At 39.3% G+C, this 18,758-nt stretch overlaps 1 protein-coding gene, 1 non-coding gene and 2 pseudogenes across 3 annotated transcripts in view; 2 read left to right on the forward strand and 2 right to left on the reverse strand.

The window, feature by feature from the left end:
- The window catches only part of CEP89 (centrosomal protein 89), a 65,423-nt gene that overhangs the window by 23,502 nt on the left and 23,163 nt on the right, over positions 1-18,758 (forward strand). For both annotated transcript variants that reach the window (XM_039888599.1, XM_039888600.1), the window contains 7 exons: positions 1,360-1,578; positions 2,660-2,802; positions 7,710-7,760; positions 7,925-8,008; positions 9,701-9,804; positions 12,567-12,682; positions 15,076-15,256. In XM_039888599.1, the coding sequence (XP_039744533.1) occupies positions 1,360-1,578; positions 2,660-2,802; positions 7,710-7,760; positions 7,925-8,008; positions 9,701-9,804; positions 12,567-12,682; positions 15,076-15,256 (898 nt within the window). The remainder of the gene's footprint in view (positions 1-1,359; positions 1,579-2,659; positions 2,803-7,709; positions 7,761-7,924; positions 8,009-9,700; positions 9,805-12,566; positions 12,683-15,075; positions 15,257-18,758) is intronic.
- LOC120623185 (uncharacterized) lies at positions 4,658-4,777 on the forward strand (annotated as a pseudogene).
- LOC120622866 (cytochrome c-like) lies at positions 16,074-16,608 on the reverse strand (annotated as a pseudogene).
- LOC120581086 (5S ribosomal RNA) lies at positions 17,869-17,987 on the reverse strand. The gene has a single exon (XR_005647144.1). It is a non-coding gene; the product is annotated as a 5S ribosomal RNA (ribosomal RNA).

Here is an 18,758-nt window from a genome sequence, read left to right on the forward strand (position 1 = left end):
AATATAGCAATTGTTGAGCTTCTGTCTTTGCCGCAAAAGAGAAGATCTAAACATTCAAACATTGGTTGGTGGATGTATGTCCCTGTGGGATGTTCTTAGGCGTGAGAAGGGTGGGTATATGCAAATAAGGGCTCTGCTCAGGGGCTGGAGACAGAGTATGAGATACTTTCTGGGATATTCTCCCCTAGACTGTTTGGGGAGCTTCAGTAGCTTTCAAAGTGAATTTTGTAATTTTTGTCTATTGTGTCTGACATCGCTAGTATGAAAATCATATTGAGTATCAACACTTTTAAGTCTACTCTCCATGTAGGATTGACTTAATTTTCTCACATTCTATCTTGGTATTTTTGGTGCTCTATTGTGGAATTCATTTCTTAGTTTTTGGAGACTGGATATATGTGTATTAGGGGTGAGGGGAGGCAGTCTGGAGCCACCAGTCCCCTCCCTAGCCTTTGCCTGCCCCCTGGGGCATGTGCTGAATTTACTCTCCAGAGCTACCAGCCCTCCTATCCTTGTCTGAAGCCTTGCTTGTTTCCACCTGCATGTGGAGGCATGCCGTGGCCAGGGAGCCCATTGTGGTTCTCACCTCCTTTGACCTCTCTGAGCATATCTCCCCAAGAAACACCTCTCTGTTTTCCTCCAATCTTTCTTGCTGTTCTTTTGTGATCTCTAGTAGTCACCCTTCTCTGGTGCCTTCAGGTACTGTCCACATGCTGGTGGCTCTTGTCTCTTCAGCTCAGGCTGCCTTCAGAGCTTTGGGTCTGTGTCCTAAACTGAGCTTACTTTCCCTTGCTCCACTCATGTTCATTGTCTAGCTGAGTGTCTTCCAAAGCACAGATTCTGGTGCTCATCCTTGATTTACCCCACTCTCGCTGCCCACACCCTGCCAGCCATTGTGCCCTGTCGGGTTTAGCCCTTGAATCTTGCTCTTTCATGTTCATTTCTTCTGTCCTCACTTAGTGCTGCCCCTCTGGAGCCCCTCTGTGCCGGGCCTCATTCCAAGTCACTTTCTTTATAGCTGGCCCAAGGGGTCCGTCTGAGAGTAGGGCCTCTCCTTTTTCACACCTCTGCCTAAAAGCTCCTCTGGCTCCTGGTGACCTCCACTCTGCATATTATGACATAGAAGGTCCTCCTCTGGTTTCTGCCCCCCCCACTCCCTCTCTTCCTGTCACCCCCTGTAGTCTTGTCAGACAACTCATTCTTTTCTATACATCTCTTTCCAAGGCCCAGAGAACATAGCATGAGATCTGACATGAAGTAGTTGCTCACATAGTTTTTCAAAGAAAGTTTCATGTAATTTTTATGTAAAATTGTAAATATCAGTTAATATTTTAAAACTTTTTCCCTGAACCTTTTCAGATATAACTGGTAAAACACGTCAACGATGGATAGAAATCACCAAAGAAAAATTTGAGGAATTAAGAGAAGAAAATTTGCATCTGAACAGTACAAACCAAACCCTTACTTTTGAACTTAATCTAGTAAAACAAGCAATGAAAGAACTACAATTAAAACTTAAAAGAACAGAGAAAGAAAATATAAAGCTGAAAGAGGCTGAGAAAGCATCCTCTGAGGAAGGTGGGGACAGCTACACAGTTCTTTTGTTAAAGGAACAAACAGAACTTATTTTCATATTTATTTTGAGAGTTAATATTTTAGGTTGGAGTATTTGTTGATATTAATGTTGATATTTCATGTTATAACATTTTCATCATTAATCTTATATTTGTTGAAATTTGATTTTATCTGTATCATTATGTCATGCTAAAGAAATTCCAATACTTCTGGAATTTGATCCTTAAGATAATAACATACATATCTTATCAGTTATCCTTCTGAGCAGCATATAAAAGTGCATTTTTTACCATGTACTTACCAATGATGAGGATTTTTCATCATTTTTCTTGCTAATTTGGTAGGCATACAAGAAAAAGGAATCCCATTTTAATTTGTATTTTTTTATTATTGATGAGCTAAAGTTTTTTCTTTTTTTTCATATCTTTACAGTTCATTTTCTTTTTTATAAATTTTCACAATTTAAATTGAGATGCATGGCTTTTTCTCATTGGTTTGTAGGAACTCTTTACATATTAAGGATTTTAGCCCTTGTCATGTACATAGATATTTTTTCAGTTTGTTGATAATTTAACAATCTATATGATATCTCTTTTTTATGACTTATGCCTTGGTGTCAGGTCCTTTTGACCTCTAAGTTTATGTAAATATTCACTAATGTTATCTCTATACATTTATCTATTTATGCAAGACAAATATTATGGCCTGAAGAAAGATGATATAGTTTTCTTCATACCCACTCTATATATTTCTTAAGCACATTTATTTCTAGATACTTTGCATTATTTATGTTATTACTTTGTGGGATCTGTTTTCTGTTATGTTTTCTAATAGGCCACTGCTATTATTTGGGAAGGTTCTTAGCTCTGATAAAATTTCCATTTATTCTGTATGATTTGCCACAAGCTTCCAAAATCGTGTTGACTATCGAGGGTTAAAAAATTTAGAAACTTTTATTCATTTATACCTATATATTTGTCATTCACTGCCTCTGTGAACCTAAAAGGAAAAAAGAGCAGATTATTAGCAATTTATATAAAATCTTAATCAGTTTGTTACAAGTTCTTATAATTTTTTTCAATAGTTGCTGCACCTGAATTACTTTATCTAAGAAAACAAGCTCAAGAACTGGTGGACGAAAATGATGGGTTGAAAATGACTGTCCATCGTTTGAACGTGGAATTGAGTAGATATCAAACAAAATTCAGGCCTTTATCCAAGGAAGAGGTAATGTTTCCAATGAAGAAAGTTTTCAGATTTTTTTATCTTTCCTGTTGAATTTATTTCCAACCATGAGAAGTTCATATTTATTATAGTTTGTTACAAAAGACACATACAAGCATAGTCTTTCTAGGAACCTTTCTGTTTCCTTCTTCTCTCCTTCCCTCCTTCCCTCCTTTTCTTCTTTTCTCTCTCCCTTTCTTCTTCCCTTCCTTCTTCTGTTTTCTCATAACAAAGGCAGTAAAGGTTCTTTGTAAAAACTTGGGACAATACAGAAGTTTATATAAAGTAAAAGTGAAAGTCCATGTCAGCTGCTCCAGTCTCAGTCCCGTTCCTCAAATTTACAGCTGTTGTTTGTCAATGCACTAACTTTCAAGAGAAAGCAGACTAGTTTTAACAAGCCTCCAAATCACCTACCTCTGATAACCAGTGGGACTTGTATTCACAAGTCCCATACAGGACTATAACAAACAAAGAAGCAATTTTTAAATGGGCTCAGGAGCACCACCCCCCTCCCCCCACACACACACACATACACTCACCCGCACGGCTCTACACCCAGGCTCAGCACAAAGAAAACAGGCAAAAACGACCATCTTCCAGTTTTTCCCTGGAAGGGGTATAGCTGCTTACTTTTCCAGCTTTTGCCTGAGGGTCTGGATTTTGCTCAGCCCGCGTCTAGGCGCTGACTGCAATAACCTTCCTTGGAACATTGGTGGGTCTTGGTATACCCTCAACTACTGGGAACCACTAAGAACAAAGACAGTGGACAATCACAAAGGTTTGAAGGGCAAGTAGGAGCTCCAACCAGGCTGATGAGGTTCATCTCATATAAGAGACCATTCTGTCAAGATTGGAAGAGAAGGCTATATTAGCCAATGTGCAAAAACCAAAACAAAGTCAAGGAAAATGAAGAGAAAAAAGAATACGTTTCAAACGAAAGAACAAAATAAATCTCCAGAAACCACCCTTAATGAAATGAAGATAAGTGATTTACTCAATACACAGTTCAAAATAAGTCATAAAGATGCTCATCAAAGTCAGGAAAACTGCATGAACAAGTGAGAATTTCAACAAAGAGACAGAAAATATTTAAAGAATACCAAACAAATCATAAAGTTGAAGAATACAATAATTAAAAAATTCAACAGAGGGGTTCCACAGCAGACTAGAGCAAGTAGAAGAAAGGATCCACAAACTCGAAGACAAGGCAATGGACTTCATTCAATCAGAGGATTAAAAAGAAGAAAGAACAAAAAAGAGTCAAGGTAGTTTAAGGGATTTATGTAACACCATCAAGCAGCAGAATATACCACATTATAGAGGTCTCAGAAGGAGAAGAAAACGACAGAAAGCTTATCAAAGAAATAATAGCTGAAAACTTCCCTAACCTGGGGAAAGAAACAGACATCTAGATTTAGGAAGTCCAGGGTACCAAATGAGATTAAACTAAAGAGACCTACACCAAAACACAGTATCATTAAATTGTCAAAGTTAAAAATTACCTTGAGATAAATGAAAATGGAAGCACAACATACCAAAACTTGAGGGATGTAGCAAAAGCAGTTCTGAAGAGAAATTTATAGCAATAAATATGAATGTTAAGAAAAAGATCTCATACAACCTAAGTTTACACCTCAAGGAACTAGGAAAAGGAGAACTTTGGAACTAAGCCTAAAGTTAATAGAAGGCATAAAATAACAATCAGAGCAGAAACAGATAATATAGAGACTAAAAAGACAACAGAATAGATCAATGAAATTTAAGAGCTGGTTTTTTGAAAAGATAACCAAAACCGACCAATCTTTAGCTAGACTAAGAAAAAAAGATTCAAATAAATAAAATTAGAAATAAAGGAAGAGTCTACAGCCATGCTTACCCTGAACAAGCCCAATCACATCTGATCTCGGAAGCTAAGCAGGGTCAGACCTGGTTAGTACTTGGATGGGAGACCACCTAGGAAGACTAGGTGCTGTAGGCGTATAAAATAAAATAATAAGGGATTGTAAGCTGACAGGGTCCTAGCAATCTGTAAGGTCAACCGAGGGTTGCCTTACCTAAAAAATAAATTAAAATTAAAATTAAAAAAAAGGAAGGAAGAGACATTACAACTGGTAACACAGAAATACTAAGGATCATAAGAAACCACTGTGAACAATTAAGACTGAATCATAAAGAATTAGAAGTTCTGAACAGACCTATTACTAGTAAGGAGATCGAATCGGTAATCAAAACCCCTTAACAAAGAAAGGTCCAGGACCACATGGATTCCCTGGTGAATTCTAAAGGAAAAGTAATATCAGTTCTTAAAATTTTCCAAAAAACTGAAGAGGAAGGAAGACTTCCAAATTCATTTTACAAAATCAGCATTACTTTGATAGCAAAACCAAGTAAGAACACTAAAGAGATTACAGGCCAATATCCCTGTTGAACAGAGATGCAAAAATCCTCAACAAAATATTAGCAAACCGAATTTAACAGTACATTTAAAGGCTCATACACCGTAATCAAGTGTGATTTCCTCAGACGCAAAGATGATTCAACATATGCAAGTCAATAAATGTGATACACCACATTAAATGGAGAGTAAAAATCACGATCATTTCAATAAATACAAAAAAAAGCATTTGACAAAATTCAACACACTTTCCTGATAAAAACTCTACAAACAGTAGAAGAAGCACGTCAATAGGGTCTGTATACGACAAGTTCACAGCTAACATCATACTCAACAGTAAAAAGCTGAAACCTTTTCCTGTAAGATCAGGAATAAGACAAGGATGCCCATTCTCATTACTTTTATTCAACATAATACTAGAAGTCCTAGCCAGGGTAATTAGGCAAAAAAAGATGTAAAAGCCATCCAAATCAGAAAGGAAAAAGTAAAATTGTCTCTGTTTGCTAATGTCTTGATATTATATATAGAAAATCCTAAAACTCTACCAAAAACTGTTAGGACTAATAAAAAAAAAATTCAGTATAGTTGTGGGTATAAAATCAATATACAAAAATACGTGTGTTTCTATACAGTAACAACAAATTATTGGAAAAAGATATTAAGAAAACCCATTTAAAGTAGCATCACAAAAAATGAAATATTTCAGAATAAATTTAACAAAGGAGGTGAAAGATCTGTACACTGAAAATTATAAAACATTGATGAAAGAAAGAAGACACAAATAGAAAGATATTCTATTGTTCATGGATTGGAAGAATTAATGTTAAAATGTTTATACTATCCAAAGTGGATCTACAGATTCATTGCTATCCCTGTTAAAATTCTAATGATATTTTCCACAGTAATAGATAAAACAATCCTAAAATTCATATCGAACCGCCAAAGACCGAGAATAGTTAAAGCAATCCTGAGAAAGAACAAAGCTGGAGGCATTACACCTGATTTCAAACTATATTACATGGCTATAGTAATCAAAACAGTATGATATTGGCATAAAAACAGATACATAGATCAAGAGAACAGAATAAAGGGCCCAGAAATAAACCCATGCATATGTGATTAGTTTATTTTCTATAAAGAAGCGAAGGATATACAGTGAAGAGAGGACAGTCTCTAATAAATAGTGTTGGCAAAGCTGAATTCTCTCAAGTGACAGAATGAAACTGAATCCCTGTCTTACGCCATACACAAAACTCAGCTCAAAATGGATTAAAGACTTGAATGTAAGACCTGAAGGCGTGAAACTCCTTGACATTGGCCTTGACAATGTTTTTTTTGTATTTGATACCAAAATGCGAAAATAAATGGGACTACCTCGAAATAAGAATCTGTACAGCAAAGGAAACCATGAACAAAAGGGGAATCCCTGGAATGGGAGAAAATATTTGCAAACACATGTTCAATAAGGGTTTAATATACAAAATATATGAAGAACTCATGTAACTCAATAGCACAAAAACAAATAACCCAGTTTTTAAAAAGGGCATAAAACCTGAATAGCAGTTTTTCCAAAGAAGACATACACATGGCCAGTAGGTACATGTAAAGGTGTTCAACATCACTAATCATCAGAGAAATGCAAATCAAAACCACACAGAGATACCACCTCATACCTGTTAGAATAGCTATTATCAAAAAGACAAGATAACAAATGCTGGTGTGGGTATGAAGAAAAGGGAACCTTGAACATTGTTGGTGGGAGTGTGAACCGGTAGTCGCAATGGAAAACAGTATGGCAGTTCCTCAGGAAATTAAAACTAGAACTACCGTGCGATTCAGCAATCCCATTTCACATATATTCAAAGGAAACAATATGTTGAAAATATGTCTGTACTCCCATGTTTTATGCAGCGTTATTCACATTAGCTAAGATAGGGAGATACTTGTTTCCATTGTCCAATGAATGGATAAAAAAAATGTGATACATATGGTTTATGATCTATATGTATGGTTTGTATTTATATATATACACATATATATCATGGAATGTTCAACCTTCAAAAAGAAGGCAATCCTGCCATTTGCTACAACATAGATGAACCTGGAGGACATTATGCTGAGTGAAATAAGCTAGACAAATACTGCGCAGTATCACATATGTGGACTCTTTAAAAAAAAAAAAAAGTTGAACTCATAAAAACAGGTGAAATTTGAATATAGCCTGTAGAGTGGAACGTAGGATTGTATTCGTTGTTGATTTCTTGATTTTTGTGATGGTACTGTGGTTGAGTAAATGAATATTTTTGTTTTTAGGAAATACACACTGAAGTATTGGAAAGGGGACATTATACCTGCAAATCACTCTCGAATGTTTCAGAAGAAATTTTTCTGAAAATTTCTTGCACCTACAATATACATATAGATGCATAGATTGCTGATGAGTTGTCTAGATTAAAAACATCTAAGGCTTGAAATTTGTAGCCTAATTGGTCTTCAAACTGTGTTTTGTTCTTAGAGCATAAATATTGACGGCCTCCCATCACAGGGCCCTGTACCACCCTGGTTGGTAAGTGAAAGTTATTTGATTTCAGGCCCATATTGTCTGGGCTATATTCGAATAGCAATTGAAATCCATTCCAAATTAAGTGTATTTTCTCACCTTTTTAAAAATTTCTTGACTGTGGTTAGATGTAAGAAATATATTAACCTTCTTTACTCCATTATCTTCAGTTGGATGTAAAGTATCTGTCACCCTTGTTGCTGGCTTATGAAGACAGAATGAAGGAGAAGGATGAGCTCAATGCCACCCTTCAGGTAGGTTGGCAAATGTCTCAGAAGAGACAAAGTTTACGAAAATAAGACTGTTTCAGACTTTGAAGAAACAGTTTGAAGGTAAGTATGTCCAACATTTAATGGCTACTCAAATGCGTGTTAAAGGAAGGAAGGAGTGTAGCCAGGCTAGGAGAGAGGTAAAGAAGGAAGAGGGGAGGCAGGAAGGAGTGATCAGCGGAGCAAGATGGGTGGGTGGGACACCTGGGGGTGGGACATGGAGGGTCTGGGGGGTGCCGCATTGGAAGGTTCCCAGGCAGGCAGCCCCACGTGGGCTGGGATCTGGGGGAGCAGAGAAGGCAGCAATGGGAGGCACTTCTTTCCTGCTACTTTGCCACTGTGAACACCACTGTTAGAAGGGACATTTGGGCAGACAGGGAAAGGTAGTAAGCCAGGTGTGTTTTAGGCAGACTTGGATGCTTCTTAATTCCAGGGAAGTCCTATTATTGAGCTGTCCTGGGAAGCATTTTGAGGAAATGAGGTGTTTATTCATTTCTACTTTGTTCACCTGTTTTATGGGAATGGCTTCTGGAAGCCGGACTTATTTTAATTGCACAGGAGATGAAGGCCGTTCTGGGTCGTGGATACGTCCACACCTCGTCGTGCCACATGCCGCTGTGTTCCTCATTTTAGTGGCTGAAGAAATCTGGAAGTGGAAGGATCCAGGGGGAGAAGTGTTGGTTTTTCTGGGATCCCTAGTTGGAAGGGTCTCAAGAGTCATCCAGCCTGTTACTACACTGTCCTGTGTAGAGGGCGCATGTTATGTGATTTTGGACCTTTTCTTCTAGACTTCTTTTTGGACAATTATTTAAGAGGATGAATTAATCTTACACTAATTGGTGAACTGTCAATCCTATTAATTAATAAGATTACTAACTCAGTGCTCCTTCTAAAACAAGGGTCAAGAAACATTTTCTGTAAGGGCCACTGAGTGAATAGTTTCGGCTTTGCGGACCCCGCAGTCGGTCTCTGCAACTACTCAGCTCTGCGTTGTAGCATGAAGCAGCCATAGTCAACATTAAACAAATGGGCCTGTCTGCATTCCGGTAAACCTCTACTTACAAAATAGGCAGCTGACCTGTGGGCTTTAGTTTGCCTGACTCCTGTTCTGAAAAAGAGCCGGTGGACTACCAGCTAGTGGGAGTGTGCCTGGGCAGGAAGGTGATGGAGAGAAGTGGCTGTTTTAAGTTAAACAGGTTTAAGCATAAATGTCTGATCGCTGGGGAGAAGTAAATTTAGAAGCATCGCAGAATAAATGTTGGCACCTGAGCTTCTCACCGAAGGATAGCACAAGTCCTTTTTATCTAAAAAGCTCCATTTTAACCTCCAAAGTCTTTAAACGAAGGAAAAATTAGCGTTTACAGGCACCTCTGCTTTTCTTATCCCCCGTTTTATCTGTTCAGGTACTTGCCAGGAACAGAAAAATGTTCTGAAATTAGGAATTGAAAGTGTAAAACCTGACGTTCGGTGTCCTTTTCACACAGCTTCGTAGATGTCCCGTGTTTCCTCACTAGACCGAGAGCACTTGGCGCTGGTCCCGCGTTCCAGGCTGTCTGTCTGTTACTGTGAGACTTTGCTAAAAAGCTATTAGCATTTGATTTTAGCCACAGCAACAGCACTAGAGCTAAGAAGTATAGATATGTGTGTGGATTACAAGTTACATGCATTTTATTTCAGGAGGAAATGAGAGTGTTCAGGATGCGAGTCCAAGAAGTGGTGAAAGAGAACGAAGACCTGCACCAGCAGTTGATTAAGAGCGGGACTCTCACCAGTGAGGAATGGCAAGTGGGGTTGCGGTTCTGGTATTGTAACTAATCAAAAATAATAATAATAGGAATACATTTTATTAAACAAATACATTTTCTTTTTCAAACTAAAATATTTTAAGGGAGCATTTCTAAGAAATTAAGATACAGTGAAATCCTAGTAGTTTACTCTAAACTTGTATTTTAAATATTTAAAAATTCTAAATAGGTTTTTAAACCTGCAATATATTTGCTATCCCCATTTTTATTTCCCGAGGTTGTATTTTTCTATGGTGCTTTTCTCATCCCAAACCTGTTGGGTCACATCCTTTCTCAGACCCCTCCAGGCGCTCCCAGGGCTTTAGAACAGAAAGCCCAGCACGAGGCCCTGCACAACCGGCTTTGCCCTCAACCCTGTCCTGTCCTTTCTCTGCAGGCCTTTCACTCCCTGACAGCTCTGTGCTGCTCACATCTGTCCTGTTGCTGTCACTGCTCCCTCCTTCTTCTGCTCTCCCACCTATCCCTTAGGGCCCCTTGCAAATGACCTGGTCAGTAGTTCTCCCTTTTGGCAGAGTTATTTGCTCTCTTATTTCAGTTACTGACATAGCCCCAGACACATGCCCTCTTGATACCTACCACACAGTGCCGGCCCGTGTGTCCCTCTTCTCCTTTGTGAGCTTCTCGAGGGCAGGGGCCGTGTCCTGTTCTTCTACACAGCAGCAGCAAATGCCTGTTCGGTGAATTCAAGAAAGCAGATGTCGCCAGAAGTCTAAAGGCAATATGCAGGCAAGGCTAGGAAAGCAAAAACTATTCAGATATATCTTTTCTGCCTTGGGAAGGTGTGTTATGTTTAGTATTTTTTAAATGGGTTAACATCACTGACAAAAATTAAATATGTTCCATATGTGATATTCAGAAATTTGGAATCGAGTCAACAGCATTCTTACTGATAGATCGGTTCTTTCTAAGTTTATGGTCACAGATGACTCACTTGGGACTGGCCTAGGCACTACTGTATCTTGGTGCACTGTGGCTTCCCCTGTTGAACGTGGATTTTCTTCTGTCAGGTGTCCTAGTGTGTCTCCCTTCGAACCCTCCTTGAGTAGCTTCTGGAAAGCAGGTCAGTTAGACTGGGCCTCACGTGCCTCCAAGAGTCCTCGTGAGAACCTGGAACCTCAAATTCTTACTCTAACCTTGTATATAGCTGTAAGTCAAACCTATTTACTTTTTTCTTAACAATATATAAAGTAAAGAGAAGAAAGACAGATCCACTTTCAAATCCATATGCCCAGTGTTCCCCAATGCCATGTTTATTGGCGTTTGAAATTTGCACGCTGCTCTGGTGTGGAGGCTTGTGCTATTTGAGGGAATGGTTAGGTCTGTGCAGTGCCTGTTGAGATCCCCCTGACCGGCCTTGGGATTTACTGCCCTCCATCTGGCGGAGGGGTCCTGGGCTGTGGAGCATCACCCTCCTGAAGCCCCTCACAGTCGTGCCCTCCCCTGCCTGCGTCTCCTTGGCTGCTGCTCCCTGCACCTGCACAGGTGTGAGGCACAGTACATTCCTGCCACATCCTCGGGCACACTGACTTCACACTTCAGCAAACACTTTCTCCTTAGTTTCAAATGAAGTTTGGGGACCTTCTGGGCTGCAGCTAAACTCTACATTTCTTCTCCTGACTTCCCCTGACCAGCTGGGGAACCCCAGTCTCCATTTGTGCTAAACTAAATCTGAGGTTTTCAACTCTGGTAGGAATAGGTGATCCCTGAAAAGAAGGAAGGGAAGAGAAGAAAAAAAGGAAGGAGAAAAGGAGGGAGAGAGGAAAGACGGGAGGTAGGGGGAAGAAAGTATGTCTCATAAGAAAGTCCAAAACTAAACAAAGTGGAGCTGCTGTGCGTGCGGCAGAAACGAGGAGGCTGGAGCCGACTGGCCCGGGTGAGCTTCCTTCCTGGGCGGATGACGGCCCCCTCCCTCCCGCGGCTACCAGCCACCTCCAGCGTGCCTGGGAGCTAGTGCACAGCCACTGTCAGAGTGAAGTCATGGTGTCATAGCTTGATCTCTTTCATCTTTTTCTCCTTCCTCCACCTCATTTTTGAGTCGAAAGTGGAAAATTGAGATAATTTACTGGTTTACAGTGTACTTTGGGTGGTAAACATTGATCTAGATTTCTAAGTTCCCTTCAGTGCATTCTGATTGGAATTTGTAATCATGAAGGTTGAGCTGAGCTAGAATTGACTTTGCGCTGACTGGAAGGAAGGGGTTTGCTCCTTCAGTGAGATTAGGCTGGGGAGCCTTAGTGCAGTCTAAGAACTGTCCAAAGGCTTTTAACAAAGCTATTGTTTTTTTGACAAATATGCTACTGATTACAGTGACTATTTTTGATTTTTTAATTAAAATGGAACTTTCTAAACTCTCTAAATATATTTCATGCTTGCTTCAAAGTAATCCAGTGGGTGGAGGGATTGGAGGTTTATATAGATGAAAAAAGACTGGCCATTTGATAATTGTTCAAGCTGAATGTTGTACATGGAAGTTTATCATTCTATTCTTTCTACTTTTGCATGTGTTTGAAATTTTACATATCAAAAAGTCACTGAAGTTCACAATTCAAACTTCATTACTGTCCTCCCCCCCATTTAACACAAATGGAAAGATTAATTATGTTAATAACATGTTGAGCATTAAACATGTCCAGATATTCATTACCTACAACACACCAATTGCTTTCTTTTAGACTCGAGTGTCTCTGTAATCACTCAGTACCTGAACGGCAGTATTTAACTCTGTAAATCAATCGTAGGCATCAGCTTCAGGCTCAGGCAGAACTGGTTTTAGAGGAAAACAGGTTGTTGATAGAGCAGTTGGAGATCCAGCAGAGAAAAGCCAAAGACACCCACCAGGAGCGCCTCCAGGAAGGTGAGCCGTCTTTCCAGTGAGTAATGGCAACGCTGTGGCGTCATCGTTGTGTCATTTTACACTTGAACCCCCCTCCTGATAGCGTCCCCCCCTTCGAATTGAAAATAGAGAAAATCATGTTTTTAAGAATATATTCTTTATTGAAATAGAGCTGTTCATGTTATAACATACCCAGCCCTGACCCATATGCATCGATTGCTTTCTCTCAGACTCCACCGTGTCTCTCTAATTATTCCATATATTTTGTAAATCAGTTATTAAGTGACGGCTTTAGACTCAGCAGAACTGTTTTTAGGGGAAATAATGCCATATAAATGGGAAAAATCATGTGAGGTAAGTATTTGAAAGAACACCAGGATCTGTACCCGAATGTTTGCTGAATGAGTACAGATGGGGAACCACTCAGTCTCCAAACAATTTCTCTGTGTTCTTGCCCATCCTCCAGCTGTGGGTGCTGTCAGAGGTTAAATCTCTGTCTGATGCCTTCATGAGCGACCCCTCTTCTTGTGTGTCACTCTCTGCCCCTAGGAGCCTCACAGCATGTGACAGTGAACTTTGAAGTCAGCCAGACTGAATCATTTCTTCCACTTTGATTAAAACTACAACTTATAGTGGCATTTCTTCCTTTTGCTTTACTGATTTTTTTTCTTGTGAAGAATAACATAGGACAGGAGGCTGAAATACAAGCTGTCTTGCTCAAGCCAATGGAACTTTCTTTTCAGTTTTACCTTCTGCGCCCACTCCCCTTTCCACACTGTGGAAGAGTTAACTGCCAGCCTCTGCCGCTGCGAAACTATGAGGCTAGCACTTCACTGGTTTCTGTTAGCCAGGTCATGTTTAAGAGTGAGAGCACTTCTCAAAGAGTCGAGCAGAACTGTCTCCTCCACAGGATGTCCCCACTCCCAGTGAGGCCCCCCTAGACTTTGCATGGTACAGAAGTATTTGCCCTTACTCTGGCACTTTTTGTGGTGGTGGTGAGGGTTTGGAGAGAGAGTATTGTTAAGAGTATCTGTTTTGTTTTTCAGTTTCTAAGCTGCTGTCTGCTTTCAAGCTTAGATATGGCAGGGAAAATTAATTTCATATTTATTGGGCTTAATTTTCTCAAACATAGCATATCTGAACAGGTATGATGATTCTTATCATGTGACAGGAAGGTCAGCTTTTTGGCCTGTGTGATTTAGTCAGCTGCCTATCTGATTTTCCCATTTCCCAGAAACGGTTATTCATTTTGATCAGCTAAACGTTTGTATAAAGTAGAAGAGTTTAACGTTTTATGCTATAATACTTCTATATATTAGTTTCAATACATGCCCAGTCAGTATCTTATTATTACATACTGCCATGTCACATAGGATGAAATATGTATGACTTACTTTGGATCCAGGACATAAAACATAAAAACTTAATGAGGAAAGGGAAAAAATAATAAATTTGGGCCTTAGTGTATGTTACCTAACAGAAAGAGTTCGTCCACCTGGCACTAGCAGAGCCAGACACTGAACACTGAGAACTTCAGTGGAGAAAAATTGGCCGTTTCATTATGAATGGCGCCGCCCAGGAGACTGGGAAGTTAATGCTTGAAAGCCCAAACTCCCCGAGATGGTTTATAGCCAAGGGGTTTTATAGAGCAAAATCATGAGTCATCATGAGTAAGGAGTTTGAGGTCCTGGGTCAAGAGTGAAGTAAGGACAGTAAATCATAATTTCAAGATCACGAGGTCAGCTTTTGTTTCCCTCAGTCTTGTTTCATGGGGATGTGGCCAGGGGTTGTTCCACTTTAGGGCTCAGGAGCTGAAACACAACTTAGGCCATGATGGATGCTCTCCTTAGCTTAACAGAAACCCGTACCCTGTGACCCTTAGTGAAGGTACAGCCATTGTTTGTGGGCAGGGCCTTAATGACTAATAAGGCAAAGGGCTAAGACTTACAGGCAGTGCTGTAAAGAAACTGCTTGGAGAGCTGGGGCTACATGTTAAATAAAATTATACATTAAGTCAGGACCCTCGGTTTCATTTGGCCATATTTGATGTCCTTGAAAATCCTGCAGTCTTAGGGATAACCTCATGATGTATGCTTGCATACCTGCATGTGACTTAAGGCCTCAGTCTTTGAAAGTTAGTTCCTTGAAGACTGGAATCATGTCTTGTTAAATATTGTACATTTAACAATAATATCAAGATATTGGACCATAGTAAGAAAGTGTATATTTAATGAACGCTTAATATAGGGACAGTAATTTCTAAGTACAAGTCCTTTGGTATTAATTTATAAATCACCAAAAGATTTTTAAAAGATAATTTTTATAAGCCAGCTCTCATTATTACATAGTAATCAATAATTATGTTTTATTGAGTCTCCTGTACCAAGTCTTTATCCATCTGTTCTGTTTTTCAGTTTCTAAACTGACTAAACAGCTAATACTCCTGGAGACTAAAACACAGAGCCAAGAAAAGGAGCTAACTGAAAACAAGGAGCAATTGGAAAGTTTACGTACCAAATGCCAAGAACTAAAAACACAGTTGGATGGCAAAATTGCAATGAAAGTTCATGCTTCGATTGTGAATGAGTTAAAAAGGTAAGGATTTAATGTCTTTTCAAGTGTCGACGCATCACCATGCCTGTTGTTACAGGCAGAATGGACAGAGGTTGCTCCATCTTTTTCTGAGCTGTTTAACTCCACCTGCACAGGTGTCCGAGTCTGAGAACAGTAAATATTTTATTAAACTAGAATATGGCTTGAGGGCTACAGTCTGCACTTTGTATGTGTGTATGATGTTTTTTCTGTACTGTGCCAGCCTTTATTGGTTTTAGAACCAAAGATAATTTAAAGGAGAACTGGAAACCTAAATATCCAGTAATAACTGGTTAAATGAAAGGATACAGCCATGAAATGGAATACAACACAGCCCTTAAAAGTGATATTACAAAAGATTCTTTTTGACATAGAAAGATAGCCTATAGTGTTACATGTTTTTTATTTGATATTATACATAAACCACACAGAAATGCCTTTCATTAAATAAAAGGCAACATTTTAGATACAGATAATTTTAATTAAATTGGCCTACTTAAGACCAAAAAGATAAAGTAGACATTGCCAACTTATCTTCAGCCCTCAGCTTTCACAGGCTAATGAACATAACTTGAAACATAGGTGAGTCTTGCTGTTCTATGAGACAGCAAAGGGATCTCCTTAGTATTTAAGCATATGAACATAACCAGTTATATAAATCTGAATATAAAACCTACAGGTTTTGAGATGTCATTCACCATCTTCGTGAAAAGTTGAACATTATTAATCAAGCCCAATTATATCTTCAGAAGAGGAAAACAGTGATAGCACTTGCTAAACCTAATTACTGTCAGAGTTCAAAGAGGTGATCATACCCATTTAAACACAAGCCAATCTTATATAAATCAGAACTGTCCAAAGAAATATTCTGTTAGCCATTCATGATCTAAATTCTGATGTATGAGATCAATTTAAGTATGGTACACATGAGAAAAAAGTCATGAGACGGTTCTGTTTTTTAACAAATAAGGCAATTATTACTCAGTAGCTTTTTTGAGAGAAGCTATCAAGTCTGCCCTTTTTTTGCCACCTTCTTCATGCTAGCAAAGATCATTTTTGTCCCAGGGATGTACTTCTTGGGATTCTCCAAGTGCTCCATCAGTACTTCACCTCTCCCCAAGTGATACTTTTGTTCTAGTTGGCATCCGTGTAAGAACATCCAGGGGCCTGACCTGTCTTTTGCCTAAATAGACCGTGGAGATTTGGCCCAGTCTTGTGCTTGCCTCCCTTTTCCAGGATGGCGCTGGGCAAATTCCGAACAAAAATCTTCTTGCCCTTCTCAGCATCACCCATTTTTAAATGTTTTTTCATCACACGTGATACAAAGGGTCCTGCTGACAAACCAGACGTCCTGCTTTCACCACAATATATTTTTATTTGAAGAGATTAGGTTATAAAACAATATGTACAAAATGATCGCAATTTTATTTTTTTTTTAAAAGTGTGTGTGTTTATTAAGGTGACCAACTATCCCAGTTTGCCTGTGACTGGGGTTTCCCAGGATGTGGGACTTAGCGCTAAAGCTAGGAAGGTCCTAGGCAAACTGGGATGAGTTGATCACTCTAGTATGTATGCATGCGTGTGAACCATGTTTGTGTATGTATGATTTTACGTAGGCAGGCATACCTTGTAGATATTGCGGGTTCGATAAAGCGAGGCTCGTGCTAAAGCAAGTCGTAATCTTTTTGCTGATTGAGGCTCTTGCCTTCAATTTGTGAAAAAGGCAACACTTGTGACACACAACAAAGCAAAACAATAAAATGAGGTATGTCTATGCATGTATATATATTGCATATATACCATAAGTACATAGAAAAATGGAAGAATGGATAAATGTTAGTAGCACTTATCTGTGGAAGATGAGAATCTGGGTGTATTAGTTGTCAGGGTTCTCCAGAGAAACAACCATTAGGATATATGTAGGATATGTATACATATATGTATATTTGAGGAGAGAGACAGATTAATTTTAAGGATTTGACTCATGCAATTATGGAGGCTTACAAATCCAAAATCCATAGGGCAGGCCCGCTGACTGGAAACTCAGGCAGGATTTGTGTGTTCAGTCTTAAGACAGAATTCCTTCTTCTTAGGGAAACCTTAGTTTTTACTCATAAGGTCTTCAACTGATTGGGTGAGGTCACCCACAGGATCAAAGGTAATCGCTTTTACTTAAAGTCAGCTAATTGTAGGCGTTAATCACATCTGCAAAATACTTTCACAACAGCATCTAACTGCAGTTAGAGTTTAACCAAACAACTGGGCACCATAGCCTAGTCAAGTTAACACATAATTAACCATTGGTGGGTAATTTTTATTTTCTTTGTTTTTTTTTTAATAATTTGCAAGTATTCCTTTATAAATGCAAATTACTTTGGTAGCGGGAGGGAACATTTTAAATCACGAGGCTTTCAGCCCTAGATGGTTGACGTTGGGGAATAAATAAGTTAGTGCATATGAAGTGCTTAGTCTGGTGCTTGGATAAATGCTGGATTACAATTACTGGAACCCAATATATATATTTTTTTTAGGTGAGGCAACTCTTGGTTGACCTCACAGATTACAAGGACCTTGTCACCTTACGATCCCTTTTTTTCTTTTTTCTTTTTTTTTTACGCCTACAGCACCTGGTCTTCCTAGGTAGTCTCCCATCCAAGTACTAACCAGGCCCGACCCTGCTTAGCTTCCAAGATCAGACGGGATCGGGCTTGTTCAGGGTAGCATGGCTGTAGACTGGAACCCAAACCTTTCCTCTCTTAGGGGACTCACAAAGCAACCATTAGTCTAAGGTTAGCTCAGTCCCACTGCAAAGGTAATCAGACCCTTCTGAGGGTTCTCTCTAATGTCCCTTACATTATAAGGTCTTTCCACTCTGGCTGGTGGGCTCATGTACTCTTCCCATTTCTTTGTGAATGTAGAGAATTATTCTGCCTATTTGTGTCTAATGGTTCTTTCCGCAGCCCTTGGCGGTCATACCAGTCCAGATCAGCTCGCAGCCAAAGACTTGTGAGGACTCTCCTGAAGCGCTTTAGATCCCTTTCCCTCTCTGTGACACTCCCTCCTCTCTTACTCCACAGTTCTAGCTGCCTGGGCCTCCCTCATCTCTGACCTCTGAACTCTCAACTCAGCAAGTCCACTGGGTTCTGGTTGGGTTTCCCCCACCCTGTGCTGAGGCCTGGCAGTAAGCTGGATGATTATAGTACTCACTTTGTTATTTCCTGCTTCCAGGGATCACAGTTCTATTTTGCCTTTGTCCACAGTCTGAAAGCAGTTGTTTCTTATGTCCTGCCTGGTTTTCTAGCTGAAGGGTAAACCTATCTTGGCTAAAAGCAGAAGTCTTTGTATTTTCAATATTCTTCTTTTTAACCTTTTATCATTAATCCAGTTCAACAATTTATCCAATGAAATAATAGTTAGGTTAGCCTTCCATGAAATAAATGAGTTCTGAATTTTACATGTTTTTGAGTTACAGTTGGCAAATTAACCTTAAAATTATACATTGTTA

Source organism: Pteropus medius, unplaced genomic scaffold (assembly GCF_902729225.1).
Source record: "Pteropus medius unplaced genomic scaffold, Ma_sr-lr_union100, whole genome shotgun sequence".
Taxonomy (NCBI): domain Eukaryota; kingdom Metazoa; phylum Chordata; class Mammalia; order Chiroptera; family Pteropodidae; genus Pteropus; species Pteropus medius.